At 38.0% G+C, this 17,109-nt stretch overlaps 2 protein-coding genes across 4 annotated transcripts; one reads left to right on the plus strand and one right to left on the minus strand.

Moving 5' to 3' along the window:
* The first annotated feature begins 2,651 nt into the window (after positions 1-2,651).
* On the plus strand, positions 2,652-5,859 carry LOC104420843 (protein SPIRAL1-like 1). Its single transcript, XM_010032623.3, has 3 exons — positions 2,652-2,947; positions 4,253-4,531; positions 5,446-5,859. Exons 2-3 carry the CDS (start codon positions 4,274-4,276, stop codon positions 5,530-5,532), a joined length of 345 nt encoding a protein of 114 aa, XP_010030925.2. The 5' UTR covers positions 2,652-2,947; positions 4,253-4,273; the 3' UTR covers positions 5,533-5,859.
* Positions 5,860-6,261: 402 nt separating this feature from the next.
* On the minus strand, positions 6,262-15,011 carry LOC104420854 (kelch domain-containing protein 3). 3 transcript variants are annotated; one of them, XM_010032644.3, is made up of 11 exons: positions 14,529-15,011; positions 13,675-13,824; positions 13,376-13,543; positions 12,949-13,101; positions 12,685-12,837; positions 12,018-12,182; positions 11,742-11,912; positions 8,648-8,804; positions 8,346-8,568; positions 7,483-7,624; positions 6,262-6,768 (listed from the first exon to the last, which is right to left on the minus strand). In XM_010032644.3, the coding sequence occupies exons 1-11, from the start codon at positions 14,716-14,718 to the stop codon at positions 6,716-6,718; spliced, it is 1,725 nt and encodes a 574-aa protein (XP_010030946.2). In that variant the 5' UTR covers positions 14,719-15,011; the 3' UTR covers positions 6,262-6,715. The 3 variants fall into 3 exon arrangements, with proteins under 3 accessions (XP_010030946.2, XP_010030933.2, XP_010030938.2); XM_010032631.3 differs by having other exon boundaries at positions 8,648-8,834; positions 14,529-15,010; XM_010032636.3 differs by having other exon boundaries at positions 8,346-8,565; positions 8,648-8,834; positions 14,529-15,009.
* Positions 15,012-17,109: the final 2,098 nt, after the last annotated feature.

The following is a 17,109-nucleotide window of genomic DNA, read 5'->3' on the forward strand; positions in this document are numbered from 1 at the left end:
ATAAATTTATACAAATAAATTTGTTAGATATATACAAATTTTGAATTTTTCGCGATATCAACCCTTTACATTTTTACATTTTTCCCATCCAAAATGCAACCAAACCTCATGGAAGTCCATCGAGCACTTCATAAACATGTAAAACTCATCAAAACAAGTCGAATAATCACAGTAACTCAAGCCATTATTAGAACTTACTCACATTTAACATCAAAATTCAATCCCAGCTAATAAAAATTAATCAAGAAAGTCAAAAGTAGTGGGTAGATAATCCCTAAATTTTTCTTGATCCCTAAATTTTTGACTTGCCTTGAATAAACACTTCGACAACTCAAAACCCTAACCACTTTCAAAGCAAGATGAACAAGAGCAAAAATGGACAATATCTCAATCTCTACATATAACAAAACTGTTTTGATAAAAAGAAGAGCAAATCCATAAATCCACCTTATAAATCCTTGAAATATGAAGTCAGAGGTTTCGATAACACAAGTGCAAGACCTTCACATTTTTACTCGGCAGGTTGGAGAGTGAAAATTGAAGAGGATAGTGACATAAGATTTATTTATCTTTTGAATCTTGAAGGATCTATGGTGGGTTTATGTGTTCAAGAAGGAAAGTGTCCTTGGAAGACTAAATAAGAGTTACAAAAGGGAAAAAGAACAATCAAGTAGGGATGAGTTGTTCCAGAATTCGTACGGGTTTCACATGGAACCTACCCATCAAAACAAATTTCTCATTTTTCTAGAACTTGAAAAACACTCTACATAGCTTAGAATCTAGAACCTACCATATTATAAGTTTCAAGGTTGGTTATAGGTTTTATATATAGATTTCATCTTCATTATTAATTGAATGATTGTAGTAAATTATCACATTTAATAATTACCACCTATTGCTATAATTTACTGACAATAACCTATATTTAGACACACAAAAAATGAAACATTAACAAAGTAAAGTCTTAATCATAAAATGAAAGTTTAGACTAGTGGTTTTAGATTATACATTTATATCGAATGTTATGAAATATCATAAGATCGCGCAAAGATATAAACAAAGAAAAATACAAAAACTTATTCAAGATTCTAGATGATAGGTTCCAAAATTTGGAACGTGCTCGATGAAACAAGTTACCCAATTTTTAGAATATAAAACCTACTCTACATATCTTGAAACCTAAAATTGGATAGATTCCTATCCGTCGAGTTTTCAAGTTCTAGGTTTTACCTTGGGACCATGCTCTCCCCTACAATCAAGCAAGGTTAAAAACACTGAGATGGGTTAATACCATGAAAAACTTCGAACTAATACATGCATGGAAATATTATCTAAAACTAATTTTTTTAATCACAAAAAATCCAAATAGATTCATCTGCGATAAATTTATACCAAATGACCATAAAAGATCCCAAATTGGTATACTTTGTGATAAAAATACCAAAAATTAATTTTTTGACCACAAAAAATCCAAAATTGATATATACATAAAATCTTAAACTAATATAACAAAAAACCAAATGGTATAATTATGACAAATAGAGAGTAAAACATGAGTAGTTTGAGGTTCCATATAAGTTTCACTAGAACTTGGAATTTACTCACTATAACAGATTTATTATTTTTTGGAATTTGGAATCTACCCTACATTCCTTAGAACTTGCAACATATTTTGTCACAGGTTTTAAGGTTGGTTTTAGGGTCTATTCATGATCCACCTATATTATCATTTAAATTACAATTCACTAACTATAACTCATATTTAGACAAACAAAAAATATAGACATTAATAAAGTAAAAGGGAAAATACCACCGAAAACTCCAAATTTTGCCAAAAGTGACAAATTTACCCAAAAATTTTTTTTTTATGATATGAAAACCCCAAATTTTGCCAACCGCAACACATTTATTCTAAATTATAAGACATTTTCGACTTTTACTTTTATAAATTTATTTATTTCATTTCTTCTTCTTCTTCTCTCTTCTCTTTGCCAGACGAAAATGCCTTTGATGAGATATATATGTCACAATTAGTAAATTTTGGGATTTTTCATGTCACCTAAAAAAAAAAGTTTGAAGTCAATTTGTCACTTTGGACAAAAAGTTTTTGGTAGTCTTTTCCCAAAGTAAAATTCTTAGTCATAAAATGAAAACTCGAAATTATATAGTCATCATCAAATGACATAGAATATAGGAGGATCATATGAAAACATGGACTGGGAAAAATATTAAAACTTATATCATAAGTTCTAGGTTATAGATTTAAGTTCTAAATTATCTAGAACATATCCGTTGAGATAGGTTCCTTATTTTTTAGAATTTGAAATTTACCTTATATATTTCGAATTTAGAAGTTACACGTTTTCACTGGTGCGATTCTTGGGTTATAGGTTTTATCTTTTAAACCATGCTCACTTTTGTATGTGTTATCCACCTCAGTAATTGACAGTAAAATTTAAAAGAAATTAATGTAAAATAAATTTGTTATAAATGCACTAATTTGAGCGAAATTTATCTAAGTTGCATCAGTTATAATTTAGGGTAAATTCGTTATAAATGCGACGTTAGTCTCATTTGAAATTTTGTCTAGGGACCTTGGGCCCCACGACAGGGCGGGGGGGGAGTAACGTTCGCGTTTTCTCCTCCTTTTTCACCCCGGGACGTGAAAACTCGCAAAGCCGCTCGTTATCTCCTCGCCATGGTGGAGGGAGTGCCGCTCCGTCTCGCGCTCGCTCGCACGCCGAGTCGCCGCTCGATTCAAAGCATGTGACACCTCCAGCTCCAGCACCGGCACCAGCACCGGCACCAGCACCGGCACCTGCACCGGATTTTCAAAATAAAGGAGGAGGAGGGACGCATTGTCCCGGTTTCTCGGGGCTCGTTCCGCTTCAGATCCGAGCTGAAGGGCAGGCGCGAGGAGGAAGAGGAAGAGGAGGAGGAGAAGAAGGTGAGGGCGGGGCTGTTCTTCCCACTTGCCGTTTCTTCCCCCCCTCTCTCTCTCCCTGCGTGCTTCTTCTTCTTCTTCTTTTCTACCGTTCTTGTCAATGTGTCATGCGTTTCGCGGTTGGTCTTTGTTGGAGACCGATGGGTCTGTGGGATTTTGGAGTTTTCTGGGTTTTTTGGGTTCCGGGTCGGTGTTGTTTCTGCGTGGTTCTTGTTTTAGTCGACGTGGGTCGTTTGGATCTGCGGCCCGGGCGACCCTTTGGGGAAAACGCCCTAATCTAGCGTCCCTTTTCGAGTCTTGCTGGTGGGAGGGAAAAGGGTGGCTGGAGATGGTCGTACATTGGTGGTTTTCCTCGTCAAGGTCCAGTTTTGGGAAGTGGGTTCTTGGTCTTTCGTGATGATGTGCTGCATTCTGGGTCTGGGAAGCGCCTGCTCCTGATGTTTTTGCATGTGACGGGGCTTTTGGAGATGAAATGCTTTGGAGGGGGTGATTTTGTGCTTGGGGGGAACATCTGAAGCTAATGTGCTTCGTTAGTAAAGGCATTGGCTGTCACAGTAGTGAAATGACCAACTCCTTAGGCTAATGACCAGCCAACTGTCAAAGGTGTCGCTTGTGATGGCTCCTTTTTCTTCTTTTGTGAATGCTGCGATAACATGTTTCAGATGATCAGTCTATTCTGAACTTGCTCATTCATTTTTCCTCTGGAATCCTGTTCTGCTTCTTTATTCTCTACAGAAGTTGAGGTTCAAGATTTCATCACAAATTGTTTTGACACAAGATGAACCTGCGGTAGGTGAATGAAGGCATGTTCATCATGATGAACATGATGATTTACAATCTATCCTGTGCCTCAAGCACAGTTGCCTGTGTTTGTGCAACTAGTGGGAGCTTATTCCTTGGTAAACCCAAGCCCGCTGTATTAAGCTGATAATTGTGACTAATGTCATGAGGACACCGAGTCATTATACATGATCAATATTTAATCCCTTTAACAAGATTAAGTAGAGGAGACCTTTTATTAGCAACTATTTTACCTACTAAGCAATCATGTGCCATTCCTTAGTTTTTTCAGCTTCATATATACACGCATAAGCCGTGATGCTTTTTCCACTTGAGTTTTGTATTGTAGACCTAATGGCTATGAAAGGTGAGTCCAGTTTATACATCGAGTGCTACTCTAGTTTAGCTGACACAGTTCCTATGACTGAATCTCCTGCTGTTTTAATTCTGAATAATCCTTGGCCAATGTATCCTCTGGAACTTATACAATTTTTGTTATAGCTAAATCAGGCTATTGGTTTCATGTAGGTAAAATTCAAGTCACAAAATATGGGTCGTGGAGTTAGTGCTGGTGGGGGACAAAGTTCTCTGGGCTACCTTTTTGGCAGTGGAGAGGCTCCAAAACCCACTGAACATAATGGAGGAGCTCCAACGAAGGTACCTGACACTAGTAATGGAACTTCTCACAAGTCTACTGCTTTTGTGCCACCAGTAGATGTCACAAAGCAGATTCCTGCGGGCATTCAGGGGAGCCAGGCAAACAACTATTTCTGCGCTGATGGTCAAAACAGCGGCAACTTCATCACGGTATGATGTGGTTGAAAAATGTTTTTTTAATCTCTTCTCAACCTATTTCTACCCCATGCGAGTGTCGAAAATACCAGTATCATTTAAAAAGGGGGGGGGTGTTTAGTAGCATCTATCTTGCGTGAGTTGCACTTCAAGATTTAAACCACGGCAAATTTACATAAAGTTTAATTGAGGCTGGATCAGTTCTATCTCAGAGGATCAGAGAGCAATCGTGACTTGTGAGCATGTCTCAGAACTTTTTGTGAATGTTTTTGTGAAAACTGAAAATATGGAGATCGCGTGTCAACCTTCATGGGTCAACTTTACAATTTTGGCCGGATGAAGTCTTTACAGGTTTGTACCTGGAAGAAGTTGTGGATTATAGAATGCATGCCTAGCGAGCTTTGCTTAGAAACTCACCAAGGATTTTCCCCTTTTCCATGTTTAGAACTAACTGAACTTTTCTTTGTTGAAATTTTTTTGAATTGATGCAACGTTAACGCTTAAATCGATGGTCTCATCAATAGCTGCAAATTGTTGGAGCCTAGGTGCTGCATATAGGTGATTGCTTCATTCATTGAAATAGCAGTCAATCAAGAGTGGTGGCAACTTTTCAGTATATGAATAACTAGAAAATTCATATGTTGAAATGCCTTGACTAGAGGGTGATTGCTTGTAACTTGAGTATTTAGTCTACTTTGGTTGTCCTGATTGTCTTTGTGATTTTAGCCTGGTTTGTCGTGGTGCTCTGCCCTCATTAGCACAAATAGCAGTGAAAGCTATCTTCACCCTCAAGGCATTGTTTCCCAATTGTTTACAGCTTCTAATCTTCTCTCAGTGCACTGTTTGCATATCTTCCATAGCTTCTGAATCTTTTATCAAGTTTTCTTACTTGCACAATACTGCTGAAACCGTAGAACAACTTTGTGCAGGACCGGCCTTCTACTAAGGTCCATGCTGCCCCTGGTGGTGGATCTTCCTTAGGCTACCTGTTTGGAGGTGGTGGCAGTGGCAATTGATGTGCGAGGACCCCAACGATTTATAAATTTCTTAGCAGGAATTTCCCTTGAAGTTGGATGAATTTTGAATATCATCATGTCTAGCCTACAAGTAGATGCTGCCTTCGTTATGCCACCATGTATTATATAGTCATACTCATTTTCTGGATTTTACCCAGCTAATCATGACTTCTAGAACTCTATCGCATGAGCTGCCTCATGCCCAACAAACCAACTAAATTCTCAGTTTGTTGGTCGCGGTCGTGGCCTTAATGACTTCGGCTTGGCAAAGCTAATACAGAGAATGAATATATAACTTCCAGTCATTATAGACCTTTGTTTGCTGAATTGCTAAATAGAGCATTCTTTTCGATGTTTTGACTACGGCTTGGCAAAGCTAATACAGAGAACATATAAGTTCTAGTCATTATAGACTTTTGTCTGCTGAATTGCTAAATAGAGCATTCTTTTCGATGTCTTCTGAGCACGCGTCAACACATCATCCCTTGTTATACTTGTTAACGCTGAGTACTTTATATGCTCCATTAAGCTTCTTATGACCACCTTAAACAACTTTGATAAACAAGACAATCGTCAATTCTTCAATTGGTCACACCCACAACCATTGAGAAGGTATTTTGTGCATTTTACGCATTGCCATGCTGTGTAGCAAGCCAATCAAAAGTAAATAGCATACACGTGGAGTCAAGAATGACAAGATTAACAGCAAGCGGAGGATGGTCATTAAAATTAGTTATGCCACGCCATTGCTACCACATGATCCCTCTGGCCGATGAAATGCTTTCTCATAAACAAGAAGTATTTTGATGTCTCGTCTCAGGATGGGTCATACATGTCAAATTCAAGTTGCTGCATAACGAGATTCAGGATGAATCACACTTAGACTAGCACAGCAGGCTTTGATTCCTCAGCTATGGTGCGGTTTCTTCCCAGAACTGTCACTTTCGACAAAAAAAGCCCTACATGCTTGCTAAGACTAAGAACAAAATAATGAAGAGAAATTTGACAACAACTAATCGAGCGAGGATCAAGAGGTAGATTAGATCTCTACAGTTAGCTTGAAGACTCTGTCAGCTGTCAAATGCATCTGGGACAACTTGATGAATGTACAGTCACAATTGGCTTGCGTGGGGGATATGTGAAGCGGGCCAACCGATCCAAAGGAATTATGCAAGAAGCTCTTTCAAAATGATTTTGCCAAATCACCCTTTTCATCTTGGCTTGATGTCCTCTCATCTGCCATTGGAAATATGACAACTTGTCAGCATATATTAGATCATATCCAAACGTGCAAATCGAACAAATCCACCTAAAGATGGAGCTCAATGCCAAAGCAAAACCACTATTTCATCAAGGGCTCATTTTCTTTTTCTTTTAAAGCATCAGGGTTCCAGTTAATATTGATTGGTAAAAGTGTTTGCATATGCCTCCTTGTATGCATGATTTTGGTCCTCTTGACTCCATGATAAATCAAAAGACATGTGAAACCATGCTGCAGTGACAGGATATTAGGCAACTGAAACACACTAGCTGTCTCTCTGGATAACAATGAAGGTACTCCATAGTTTGTACCCCAAAATTTTCACAAAATTCAAAGATTAGCCAAAGACAAGGAAATCCTCACCACAAGACCGTGGAAAATGGAACAATCGAGATATATTCGTGAATGAATACATGTGTGCCCGAATGATAATGCATAAGTGAAATGGACAATCCATGAATATGATATGATTTTTCATACACAATTACACAACCACCGTTCATATATCATGTAGACATGAATACACAGAAGTTTTTGCTGAATAAAATATCTATGATCTGTGAGTCATTCACTGCAAGAAACAATTTTTTCCCAAGTATAGGTGTGCAATCAAAACATGCTCTGATTAGCTGTAGAAACTTGAAGCTGGATAACAGCAACATAGATGATTCTTGTCCTCAGGTTCATACCTTTAATTTGTGAGATTATGCCAGAGTCCTTGGTTGATGGAGATGCACTCTCTTTTGGAACTTCCACATTCAAATTTGGAGTTTCATCCTTTTGATCGTCTTTGATAGGAGCCTGCAGTGATGATTCTTGGTTTGCAGGTACCTGAGGAAGCCAAAAATCAACTTAAACAAGCCAATAATCCCATAAGGCACACAACCCATATTTGGATTCAAAGCACAGAAAATAATGCAACGTCCAATATCACCATTTAATTGAATGATTGTGAACACCCAAAAAGAGCTCAAAACCAGGTATATGTTTTCTCCATAAATTATCAAGATCATGTTCGGTAGATCAAATTCTTTGTTTGGATCTATTCTGAGTTCATCTCTTCCAACAACAGAATCACATCAAGGCATTGTAATTTGCTAACATGCCAACTTGATTGTAGATACAGGAAGTTTACAATATTTAATTCGGAGGTCAGCCCTGTGCTATTTGTCTAAATTTGGTCAAACTTGCTACCAGCATCTAAATCTACTCAATAACCAACCTTTAAGTAGAGAAGAATAGGATAAAATCAAGCTGCTTCCGCAAGATTTTTTCCTTGTCCTTTCCGAGAATGTGAACATCATCCTTCAAATGTGAGATAAGTATTTTCACATGTTCCTTTCTTATTATGAAAACCACAAACAACAATAAGAGCTCCTCAAAAACTGAGAAAGATTAGAGCAAATGTGGTGTAAACATTTAAAAGCTCCTAAAACAAAGAAAGTAAAATCAATCAGACACTCCAAGAATCTTTTGTGCGAATTTCCAGCCGATTATAAGTCAAATTTGTAACAAAGGTTCAGAGAACGTTTCAACTGCAAAGTAGACTGACCTTGTCCAGGTCAGAGCCATCGGAAGGCTGTGTTACATTCGAAACAGGAATTGGATCAGCAGGTTCTGAATGAGGCTCCTGAGAAGAAGCTTCTTTTCCATGCACATCATCACCTTGCGCATCATCGACTTTCTCCGGCTGGATACTTTTAGAAGCCTTTGACTCACTATTATAATCACCATTTGGCATACCCATACTTGAATCCCCATAAGTTCTTTTCCTGCTACAAGAATAGAAAATTAGAACTAAACCAACATCCGTTAACTAAATCGATCAGACAGATGGGAAAACAAAAGACTCACTTGCTGGAGCTTGAAAAAGGTGTAGGGAGAGTGCTAGGCTTATTGGAAAATAAAATTCCACGCAGAGGTTTTCCATCTATGACAGTTTCAATGGTGTATCGATCACCCAAATTCTCGGTCACCCTTGCTTGAAATATTTTTTTACCTTGGACATTCCCTGATTGGTAGGAGTGATAACTATGAGCACCTGCATTAGAGGCCATACTAATGATTTGGCACATGCAAGCAATTAAAAAAAAAAAAAAAAGAAAAAGGTATTGCAACCATATTCGTATGATTTCTAGATAAGCGAAAACTCCAGTGAGATGTCTATATCTCTATCTATATAGTGCGGAGGAGTCTTGTGCACAGGGACACCCTTACATTATGTTATATTTGAGCTTCAAGAAAAATTATTTCACAATGAAAAAAAATTCACAGAACAAATCTTAATATTATATCATAAGTAAAATCCTTGTTTTGAAAGAATTTTTGGTTAAAAAAAACTTGAACATATAAGTTTGTCGTTCATATTGTCACCAGGATGATCATGGCCCTTCTCAACCATGAAACTGGTGTGATCCTCCTCATTTACGCACTCTCACATTCGAGGTTGCCAGAATTGGCAATCTGATCGACCCCACTTCATACTCATTCAATTAAAAGACATTACATGAACATGTTTGTATATATTCTTTGATTTAATTCAGGCTTTTAGGTCATAGAAACTAGTAGGGCCAGAAGTAGTTTACTTTATATGATAAGTTTAGACAATTTAATATCTTATAAATTTAACGAAACGTTACTAAAGAAGATTGTTACTTTCTGCAACTACTTCAAAATGTACAACAAACTGAATCGCAAATCAACTAATCCTACCCCTAGGTAACACCTTCATATCTAAAGAATCCTAATGTATCCATAATATCTATATACACAGTGGAATAATTTGTGTAAGTTGGTGACTAAGCTTGTAAAAATCCTTATTCAATTTCCATGTTCTTAACCTTGGATTTCATATTTACAACCACAAACTTATGCCCACACCTTAGCAATATATGTTGAAGCTTTTAACTAGGATAGCAAACTAGTCTGAGTACTCAATGAATCTGTACTTTAGTTAAAAAAATAACCAACTATTGAGATTCCCACAATAGAAGTTCTTACTACATTATCTCAATAATAGTAGCATGCTTAAATATGTAAATAAGGTACTAACCAAAAAAAAAAAAAAAAAAAAAAAAACTGTAAATAAGGTTAAAAACACTTAAATTTGACCAATTTTAGTTTAATGTAACACATGAAACCCTAAATCCCTTAAGAAAAGGTGCTTAGCGCACAAGAGAAGGCATTTTTCTTTCATCCCCTCACAAACACACATACTCTCTTCCCTCTCCCTCCCCCTGCCCCTCGCCACCCCCCCCCCTCTCTCTCTCTCTCTCTCTCTCTCATATTTTGAATCAGAGGTTACAGAGGTTACCAATTAGATCCTTAGCAAGCAGAGCATAGTTGCAAAATGGCTTTGGAGACTTTTAAATTACAAGAATCACTTTTGGGAGACAAGTCATAATAGCAACATACACACAAAGGAAAAAAGATGGATCTCAAAGTGAGGGAGGGATCGACATGGGGTGGGAGTCTGGAAATGAATAAACAATGCTAGGATTCTTCAATGAAAAGTATTCTTTTCTCTCTTAGTGGGGTTCTATTCTATATCACCATTATGATTGGTGCTCCACAACCCCTTTGAAAACTCAGTTTCATAGCTTATTCAGAATTACGAGCAACAAAGAAGTGACTACTTAATCTTGGATGACCTGTGTGAATGGCAAGATCATTTGCGGTGCTGCATTGATCAGAAACAATAATAATAGGGAGTCGTAGGAAGTGTCTGACATATTTCCCCATTGTAGAGAATGCAAAGGTGAACCTTAAGGGTATTGATTCTGTAAAATGGCAATTGACCAAATATGAGGTATTTACCATATATCTTATCACTGACATTTTTGAATGAAAATAGAGGAGAAAGGGTAGGATGATTTTTTTGGGGATCAATTTGGAAAACAAGAAGACCAATTACAACTTCTGCTTTTTTTTTCTTTTTTTTTGGGCTCGTGAAGTGTTTGAGGAAGAATATGACTCCCAATAACATGCAAAAAAGAGGTCAGATCTTGGCAAATAGGTGTTCCCTCTGCAAAGAGGCACTGAAATCTGTCGGCCATCTATTGTTACACTATGGTTGGTCAAAGTATGCTTTGGAATTTGGTTTGGTCAGTTGAGGCATTCAGTAAGTGCAGAGACTCTGCAAGAAGAGCTAAGAGCTTGGTTTGGTATATGCATTAACAAAGAGGAAGAAAGAAAGAATCCACTTTATCCCTGTGGCTAAATTTTGGTTGATCAGGAGGGAAAAAACCGAGAATCTCCCCCCCAAAACAAAACCAAAAAAAAAAAAAAAAAAGAGAGCCATTTTGTGAAAATTAGGAAGTTGCGTACACTTTTAAACTTTATTATCCATGGAGATTGAATCTTGATATAAATGCTATTCCGAAATAAGCATAAGACAAAAGGGGTGAAAAAGAATAAATGCTATTCCAAAATAAGCATCTCCATCTCCTTGTCACCTATTATAGCTACAGCTTCAAATATCAATCCTTGAATCATGATACATAGTAGTACTTTTTGAGATTACACTTCACTCACTGTATATTTCTAAGAATGAAACAATAGCAACCAGATCAATATGAGAGTATGTTATCTAACTGTCACTAGATATGAGATTATATCATTATGCATGTTGCTACTCCTTAACAACAGCACAGGGTAAAATGCATAGGTTCAACAGATTTACTACCACCTGCCCCCAAACCAAAACATTAACATGATCTCATAAATCATCTACAGGAATGATTTATGGGAGGATAAGAAATCGAAGACCCAAGAGTAATAAGGAAAAAGATTACAGAATAAGAGACAACAGGTATCATGAAAGATGGTTTCAAGTCAGCACAAACAAATATATAATTGAAATAAATAATGTATCTCCACAGACATTTCTTTATCCCACCAACAAACCCTCATTCAAGAACATGGAAGCAAACATATATCAGATCCTGACCTGGCTGACCATAGCCTGATAGTGGCACAGGTTGAAATGCGCTTGTGGTCACCCCAACTTGCACCAAAGCTTTATCATTTCCTAGAGACAAATTTTGTTCTTGGCACTTCAGCTTCAATTTCTTTCTCAAGGATAGCTTCTCAGGCCTTGGCTCCTGTTCCCTAGTGAGTCCTGGAAATGAAATAGGAAATCAACTCAGATACATATCTCTGGCTTCTGAAAATCTGCAAACCAACATAAACTGCCAAAAGAAGATCCATAAAATATAATTTGAACCTGTATGCAAGTAATACATATCATCAAGAGCCTCAAGACTTCTATTGCAACCCCCCACAAAGACAAGAATGCCACTCCTTACTGGATCAAGACAGTCCCCAGCCATAGAAAATCTGGCAGAAGGTCCAGCACCAGCAGTAGTCACCTTGGACCATATCGCAGATTCTGCAAAATCAAGGTAACAGTCAAGCAAAATAGTTAGCCAACATGAGGACAAGCGTTTTGGTTGATGGAATGAAAAGCATGCTTCTGTTACTTTCCTTTGCTTTTCCAAGGCAAAAGAGGAACAGGACTAAATTAGAAGAAGAAATAAGATGATCAGCCCAAACGTTAGTTTCCAAATACAAATGATTAAGCGAAGTTAACTGATCATTAGATAAGAAATTGACCTGGACAACAAAAAAAGGCACTATTCTTGAAACAGTAGTTCATCTAGCACACCAATGAACCGCCCACATCCCAAAAGAAAAGAAATTATACTTTAGATTGATAACTGCAACAACCAAGCATCGCCTAGAAATATAATAACTAACACAGACTTCATATAAAACATGCCAGCAAGAAAGTGAAAATTAGCAATCTGAGGACATTTCACCCAATATATACATACCTGCATGATCTCCGTCGCAGACATTCAGAAAGCATATAAAAAGCAAAAAGTAATTACCAATGTCGAGCATATACAAATCATCATATAGCTTTTGGGCCTCAGTGAATCCCCCATAAACAAACAGAATCTTCCCAAAAGCAACAGTGGAATGTCCAGCACGGGGGGGTAGCATGTGGCCGGTGGTATTCAGTTCCTTCCACATCAGGGTATCTAACAAACAGCAAGCCTAAAAAAATTAGTAAAATGAAATTACCTGTGGAGAGAAAAAAACAAGAAAACGCTATCCACTTGAACTAATAAAGGCTAAATTAGACACTAAACCTGCATCAAGAATATGGGCATCAGACAAATAGTAATCACGTCCATCTTCACCACCAATCACGATCATTTTGTTCTTCCAAGTTGAGCAGCTATGGCTATCACGTGCTGAAGGTGGGGTACCGGTCGTCATAGCCCTTTTCCATACAAATGTCTCTGCAGACATGAGAAGGAAATGCATGAACAAGCATATTTGTCTATACAAGGAAGAAAAAATACTGAACACTGCAGTCTACACAATAAAAACTTAACAAGCAGTGGTAACTGACAACGCATGCTACAGATAAGTATTTTATGAAGTTGGAGGATACAACATTGATGGAAAATCAGGTCTTCAACACCTCTCATATGCACACAAAGGCAAATTTCATGTATAGATGTCAATGGGAACTACAGGCAAAGAAGAAATGTTGACTTTTAAAAGATGTACCTGTGTTCAATATGAAGAGATCATTATAATATACTTCTTCATCATCATCAGGAGATTTTCCACACCCACCAAATATAAACAGCCTTTTACCCACAAGTGCTGCACTATGACCCTCCCTTGCCTCCGGTCCCTCCCCTCTTATACTTGGTGATATCCAAGTATGAGAAGCTACAAAACAGATTTGCGAATTACACTAAAAAGAACCTGAATCCAAGTATAATGGAAAGATACACACATTATTAGGCAACAAGACTGCATGGGTACAGCAGGAAGAAATCAAGGCGGTAAATGTAACTTACAAGTGTCTAGTATATGCAAATCCCTGAGAGGGTTCATCCCATCCGTCCCACCAAACACAAACAAATTGTCACCAACATTTGTACAGCTATGGCTGTCCCTTGGAGCAGGTGGTGTGCCTTTTATCGTGGGTTGGCTCCATGTTTGCTTCACTGTGAGTCAGATAAAACTAATCATCAACCGAAAAAGAAAATTACAACATACAAGGACAAGCAGGAGCACATTCATCTCTCCCCCTCACACCCCCGGCTTCTCCCCTGAGGGTCATTAATCAAGACTATGGTAAAAGAGATCGCCTTGCATAGTTCAACAACTTCCTCATGCCACACTAACTAAGCTCCAATGGAACACGAGATCACGACTCAAACACTAGAAGGCAACAGAAATTAAAAGTACACCAAGAGCCATCCTCATGAAATTCCAGCAGTAAATATGAACCTCAGCAAAATGCAAACAAGGATGAAGTCAAAAACAGCTCCAGTAATTGTTCACAATGAAAAAAGTACAGGAAAAAATAAATTGGTCATAGATGTGCCATATACAACGGTTACTGGACGCAGAACCTCAAGAAAAATTCTCTTTCATCTCACCCATATACAACGGCCACTGATTAAAGGAAAAACCAACAACAAACAAAAGGCAACCGCGAGTTATAACCCAAAAAAAAGAAAAACCAACGAGCAGAGCTGCACAAACAAAAACCCCAGAATCTCCAAATCAGAAATAAAAAGAAAAGAACCAATCTTTCTCTCAGCACCAAGTAGACCACACCAATCTGAATCGACAACATTCTCAGAGAAAAATGCAAACTTTGAACGAAAACCAGAACCCCCATTACGTAAACTCGACGACCCACCAGCGTCGAAGACGTGAACTTGGTTGGTCTGGCAGTTGTCCTTGCCGTAGCCCCCGAACACGTACAGAAACCTCCCGCCCTTGATGGCGTTGCAAGTGTGGCCCCACCTCTTCCCGGGTCCACCCGCCTCCTCCCTGCCCGGCTCCGGCTGCTGGTAGGCTTGCGGCAACGGGACCCTCTCCCACCTCATTCTTCTCTTTCCCGGTGGAAAAAAAAGAAACCAATCGACAACACAAGGCGCCAAGAAAGCGCAAGAGGGCAAACGCCCTTCAAGAAAAGAGCAGAATTTCAATCTTTGAGAGGAGGACACGGGCTCAAAGGATCGAAGGGGTTTCTCTTTGGTGTCATGCAGAGGGAGAGAGAGAGAGAGAGAGCAACGAGAGCGGAACAAGAACGTCGAAGAAGCAGCAAAAAGCTGTGTCCTTTCTGGGGGAAGCCGAGCGGAAAGGGTAGATTTTTGCGAGTGAATGCAAAGAGCTTCTGCTCTTTTCTCTTTCCCTTTTTTCTCTGCCAAGAAGTTGTCCTGTAGAAGTGATAAGATATGATGATTATTATTATTATTATTTTTAAATTTTCATGGGAGCTTATTTTAATCCGCCATCAGATTTATGGATTTTCCCAATATTATGAAGAATTTTCATAATACAAATAAGATCAAGAAGGATGATACAAGGAAAGATAACTGGATTATAAACTCATTTCAGGTTCGGCATGTCAAGCCAAATCTGACCAGAAAAACTAACTCATTTAATTTAACAATCATATTTTTTTAATATGATAAAAGCACTAATGTTTGAAGCTTGAAAATTTTGAATGGATTTTGCGAGTAATTAATTGTTATTTATTTTTTTATGAATTGTGACGGGAGGATTCGAGTCTTGATTCACGCATAACTCATGTATAGATATAATTGGTTTAATCGACGTTAGAATTTTGATATATTTCGAAATGGTTTGGTAAAATAAAGGAGATTAAAGTCTGGCAAGAATATATATTTTTTTCTTTTTTATGCTGAGTGCTCCGAGGGGGGGCGCTTTACTCATTTTTTGGAATATCATGGTATAAAAATTCAAATAATATTAAACTCGAGTGTTTAGTTGTTGTATCTTAAAAGCTATATAACACGCATCTCGCTAGAAGTCATAGGGATCGGCGGAGAAGGTTTCAATGGTCACGTGCCATAGGATGTCGGATCGCGTAAAGCAAAAGGTTAATAAAGCAAGGAAAAGAGGAGCTCATTGGATGCAGCAGATGCAAGATTCAGTATATGGTCTTTTGACCCTTTCCATGGAGGCATAGAAGGTCATTCTTCTTCTTTGTCTTCAGACAAAGAGAGAAGCTCTTGACTGACGAGTTACAAAACCATGTTTGACTATTGATACTGAAAGACAGATTCACAAGTTTCCACAGACTAAGGATATGGTCGTGCTGGTTTACAAGCGACGCCGCTCATTTTCACGTTGTCTTTCCGGAAGAGAGTAAGCATGCTGCGACATGAAAGTTGACGTCCGAACCATGTATGTCATCTTCATGAAATGACCTCAGCTTTATAACTACTTGATTTTTCAATACCGAGGTGTGTCCACTCCATGATCAGTCCGTGAGAGACCAATGCGGTTCACAATTTCCGGCATAATGCATACGCTAGACGACTCTTGTCCAATGTCTTCGCTACGGAAAGTGAGTTAAGCCCCATGTCGAAGCATTTTATCCATATTCATTGCAGATCAAGGAGTTAACTCATGACCAAGATTTTATCCTCAGCATATGGAAGGCTTGAAGTATGTACTTCAGTCAAAAAACATACGGTTGATCATATAAAAATGTATAAAGTAGAAGAGCACATGAATTATCATGCATATATCTGTCGCAACTAGAAAAATTCCTCAAGGGCAATTGAAATTTGATTCAGCGAGTATCATTATTATTGAGCAAGAGATGGGATAAACATCAAGTTGAATGAGCTTGAGCCTGAGCTTGAGCTTGGTTATTGGATATCAACAAATTAACATTCATATCGTCAATAATTTTTCCTTATCCGTGAATTTAATGTAACACTCTTGGGTTTCTTGAAGGCTCCATGCCAAACATTCCTTGAGCCTGAATATTTTGAAATGGTAATCCAGACATGTAAATGGCAGGTCATAGTAAAGTGTTCAGACTATTTTTGTGCAATCAGTTTACCTTTTTATTGAGAATCTATGAAAACTAGCATGCCATATGGAAAACCGAACCATGAACTTCCTCAACTAGATATCGCTTCAGCAGGAATTCCAATCCAAAGTCTCTCCCAATCTACCTGTAAGTGGAACAGAAAAGCACATGGTTAACTAGAATAAAAATATGGAAGATGGTATCGGTTCATCAACCACACACTTCAAGCAACATTAGTAAGCATATTTTGTGCACCGCACACTTATACACAAGAAGAAAAAGTTGCATAGTATTTGGAGTAGGTGATACTACCAACCATATAAGTTATTAGCACATGTAGACACCAGCTCCTAATGTTGTCTAGTGCTATCCGCTTCAAAGAATCAGCAATTCGATTTGATTGAAGATTGATTGCTGCTGGATTGAA

This window comes from Eucalyptus grandis, chromosome 9 (assembly GCF_016545825.1).
Source record: "Eucalyptus grandis isolate ANBG69807.140 chromosome 9, ASM1654582v1, whole genome shotgun sequence".
NCBI lineage: Eukaryota > Viridiplantae > Streptophyta > Magnoliopsida > Myrtales > Myrtaceae > Eucalyptus > Eucalyptus grandis.

Bases quoted from the DNA above. Each gene is read 5' to 3' on its own strand.
- LOC104420854 (XM_010032631.3), bottom strand. From the start codon at position 14,718: ATGAGGTGGGAGAGGGTCCCGTTGCCGCAAGCCTACCAGCAGCCGGAG. The intron at 8,835-11,741 runs GTCAGGATCTGA...CCTCTAATGCAG, and splicing joins ATCAGGCTATGGTCAGCCAG to GTGCTCATAGTTATCACTCC. The intron at 8,569-8,647 runs GTGAGTCTTTTG...CTATTCTTGTAG, and splicing joins CCTTTTTCAAGCTCCAGCAA to CAGGAAAAGAACTTATGGGG.
- LOC104420843 (XM_010032623.3), top strand. From the start codon at position 4,274: ATGGGTCGTGGAGTTAGTGCTGGTGGGGGACAAAGTTCTCTGGGCTAC. The intron at 4,532-5,445 runs GTATGATGTGGT...AACTTTGTGCAG, and splicing joins ACAGCGGCAACTTCATCACG to GACCGGCCTTCTACTAAGGT.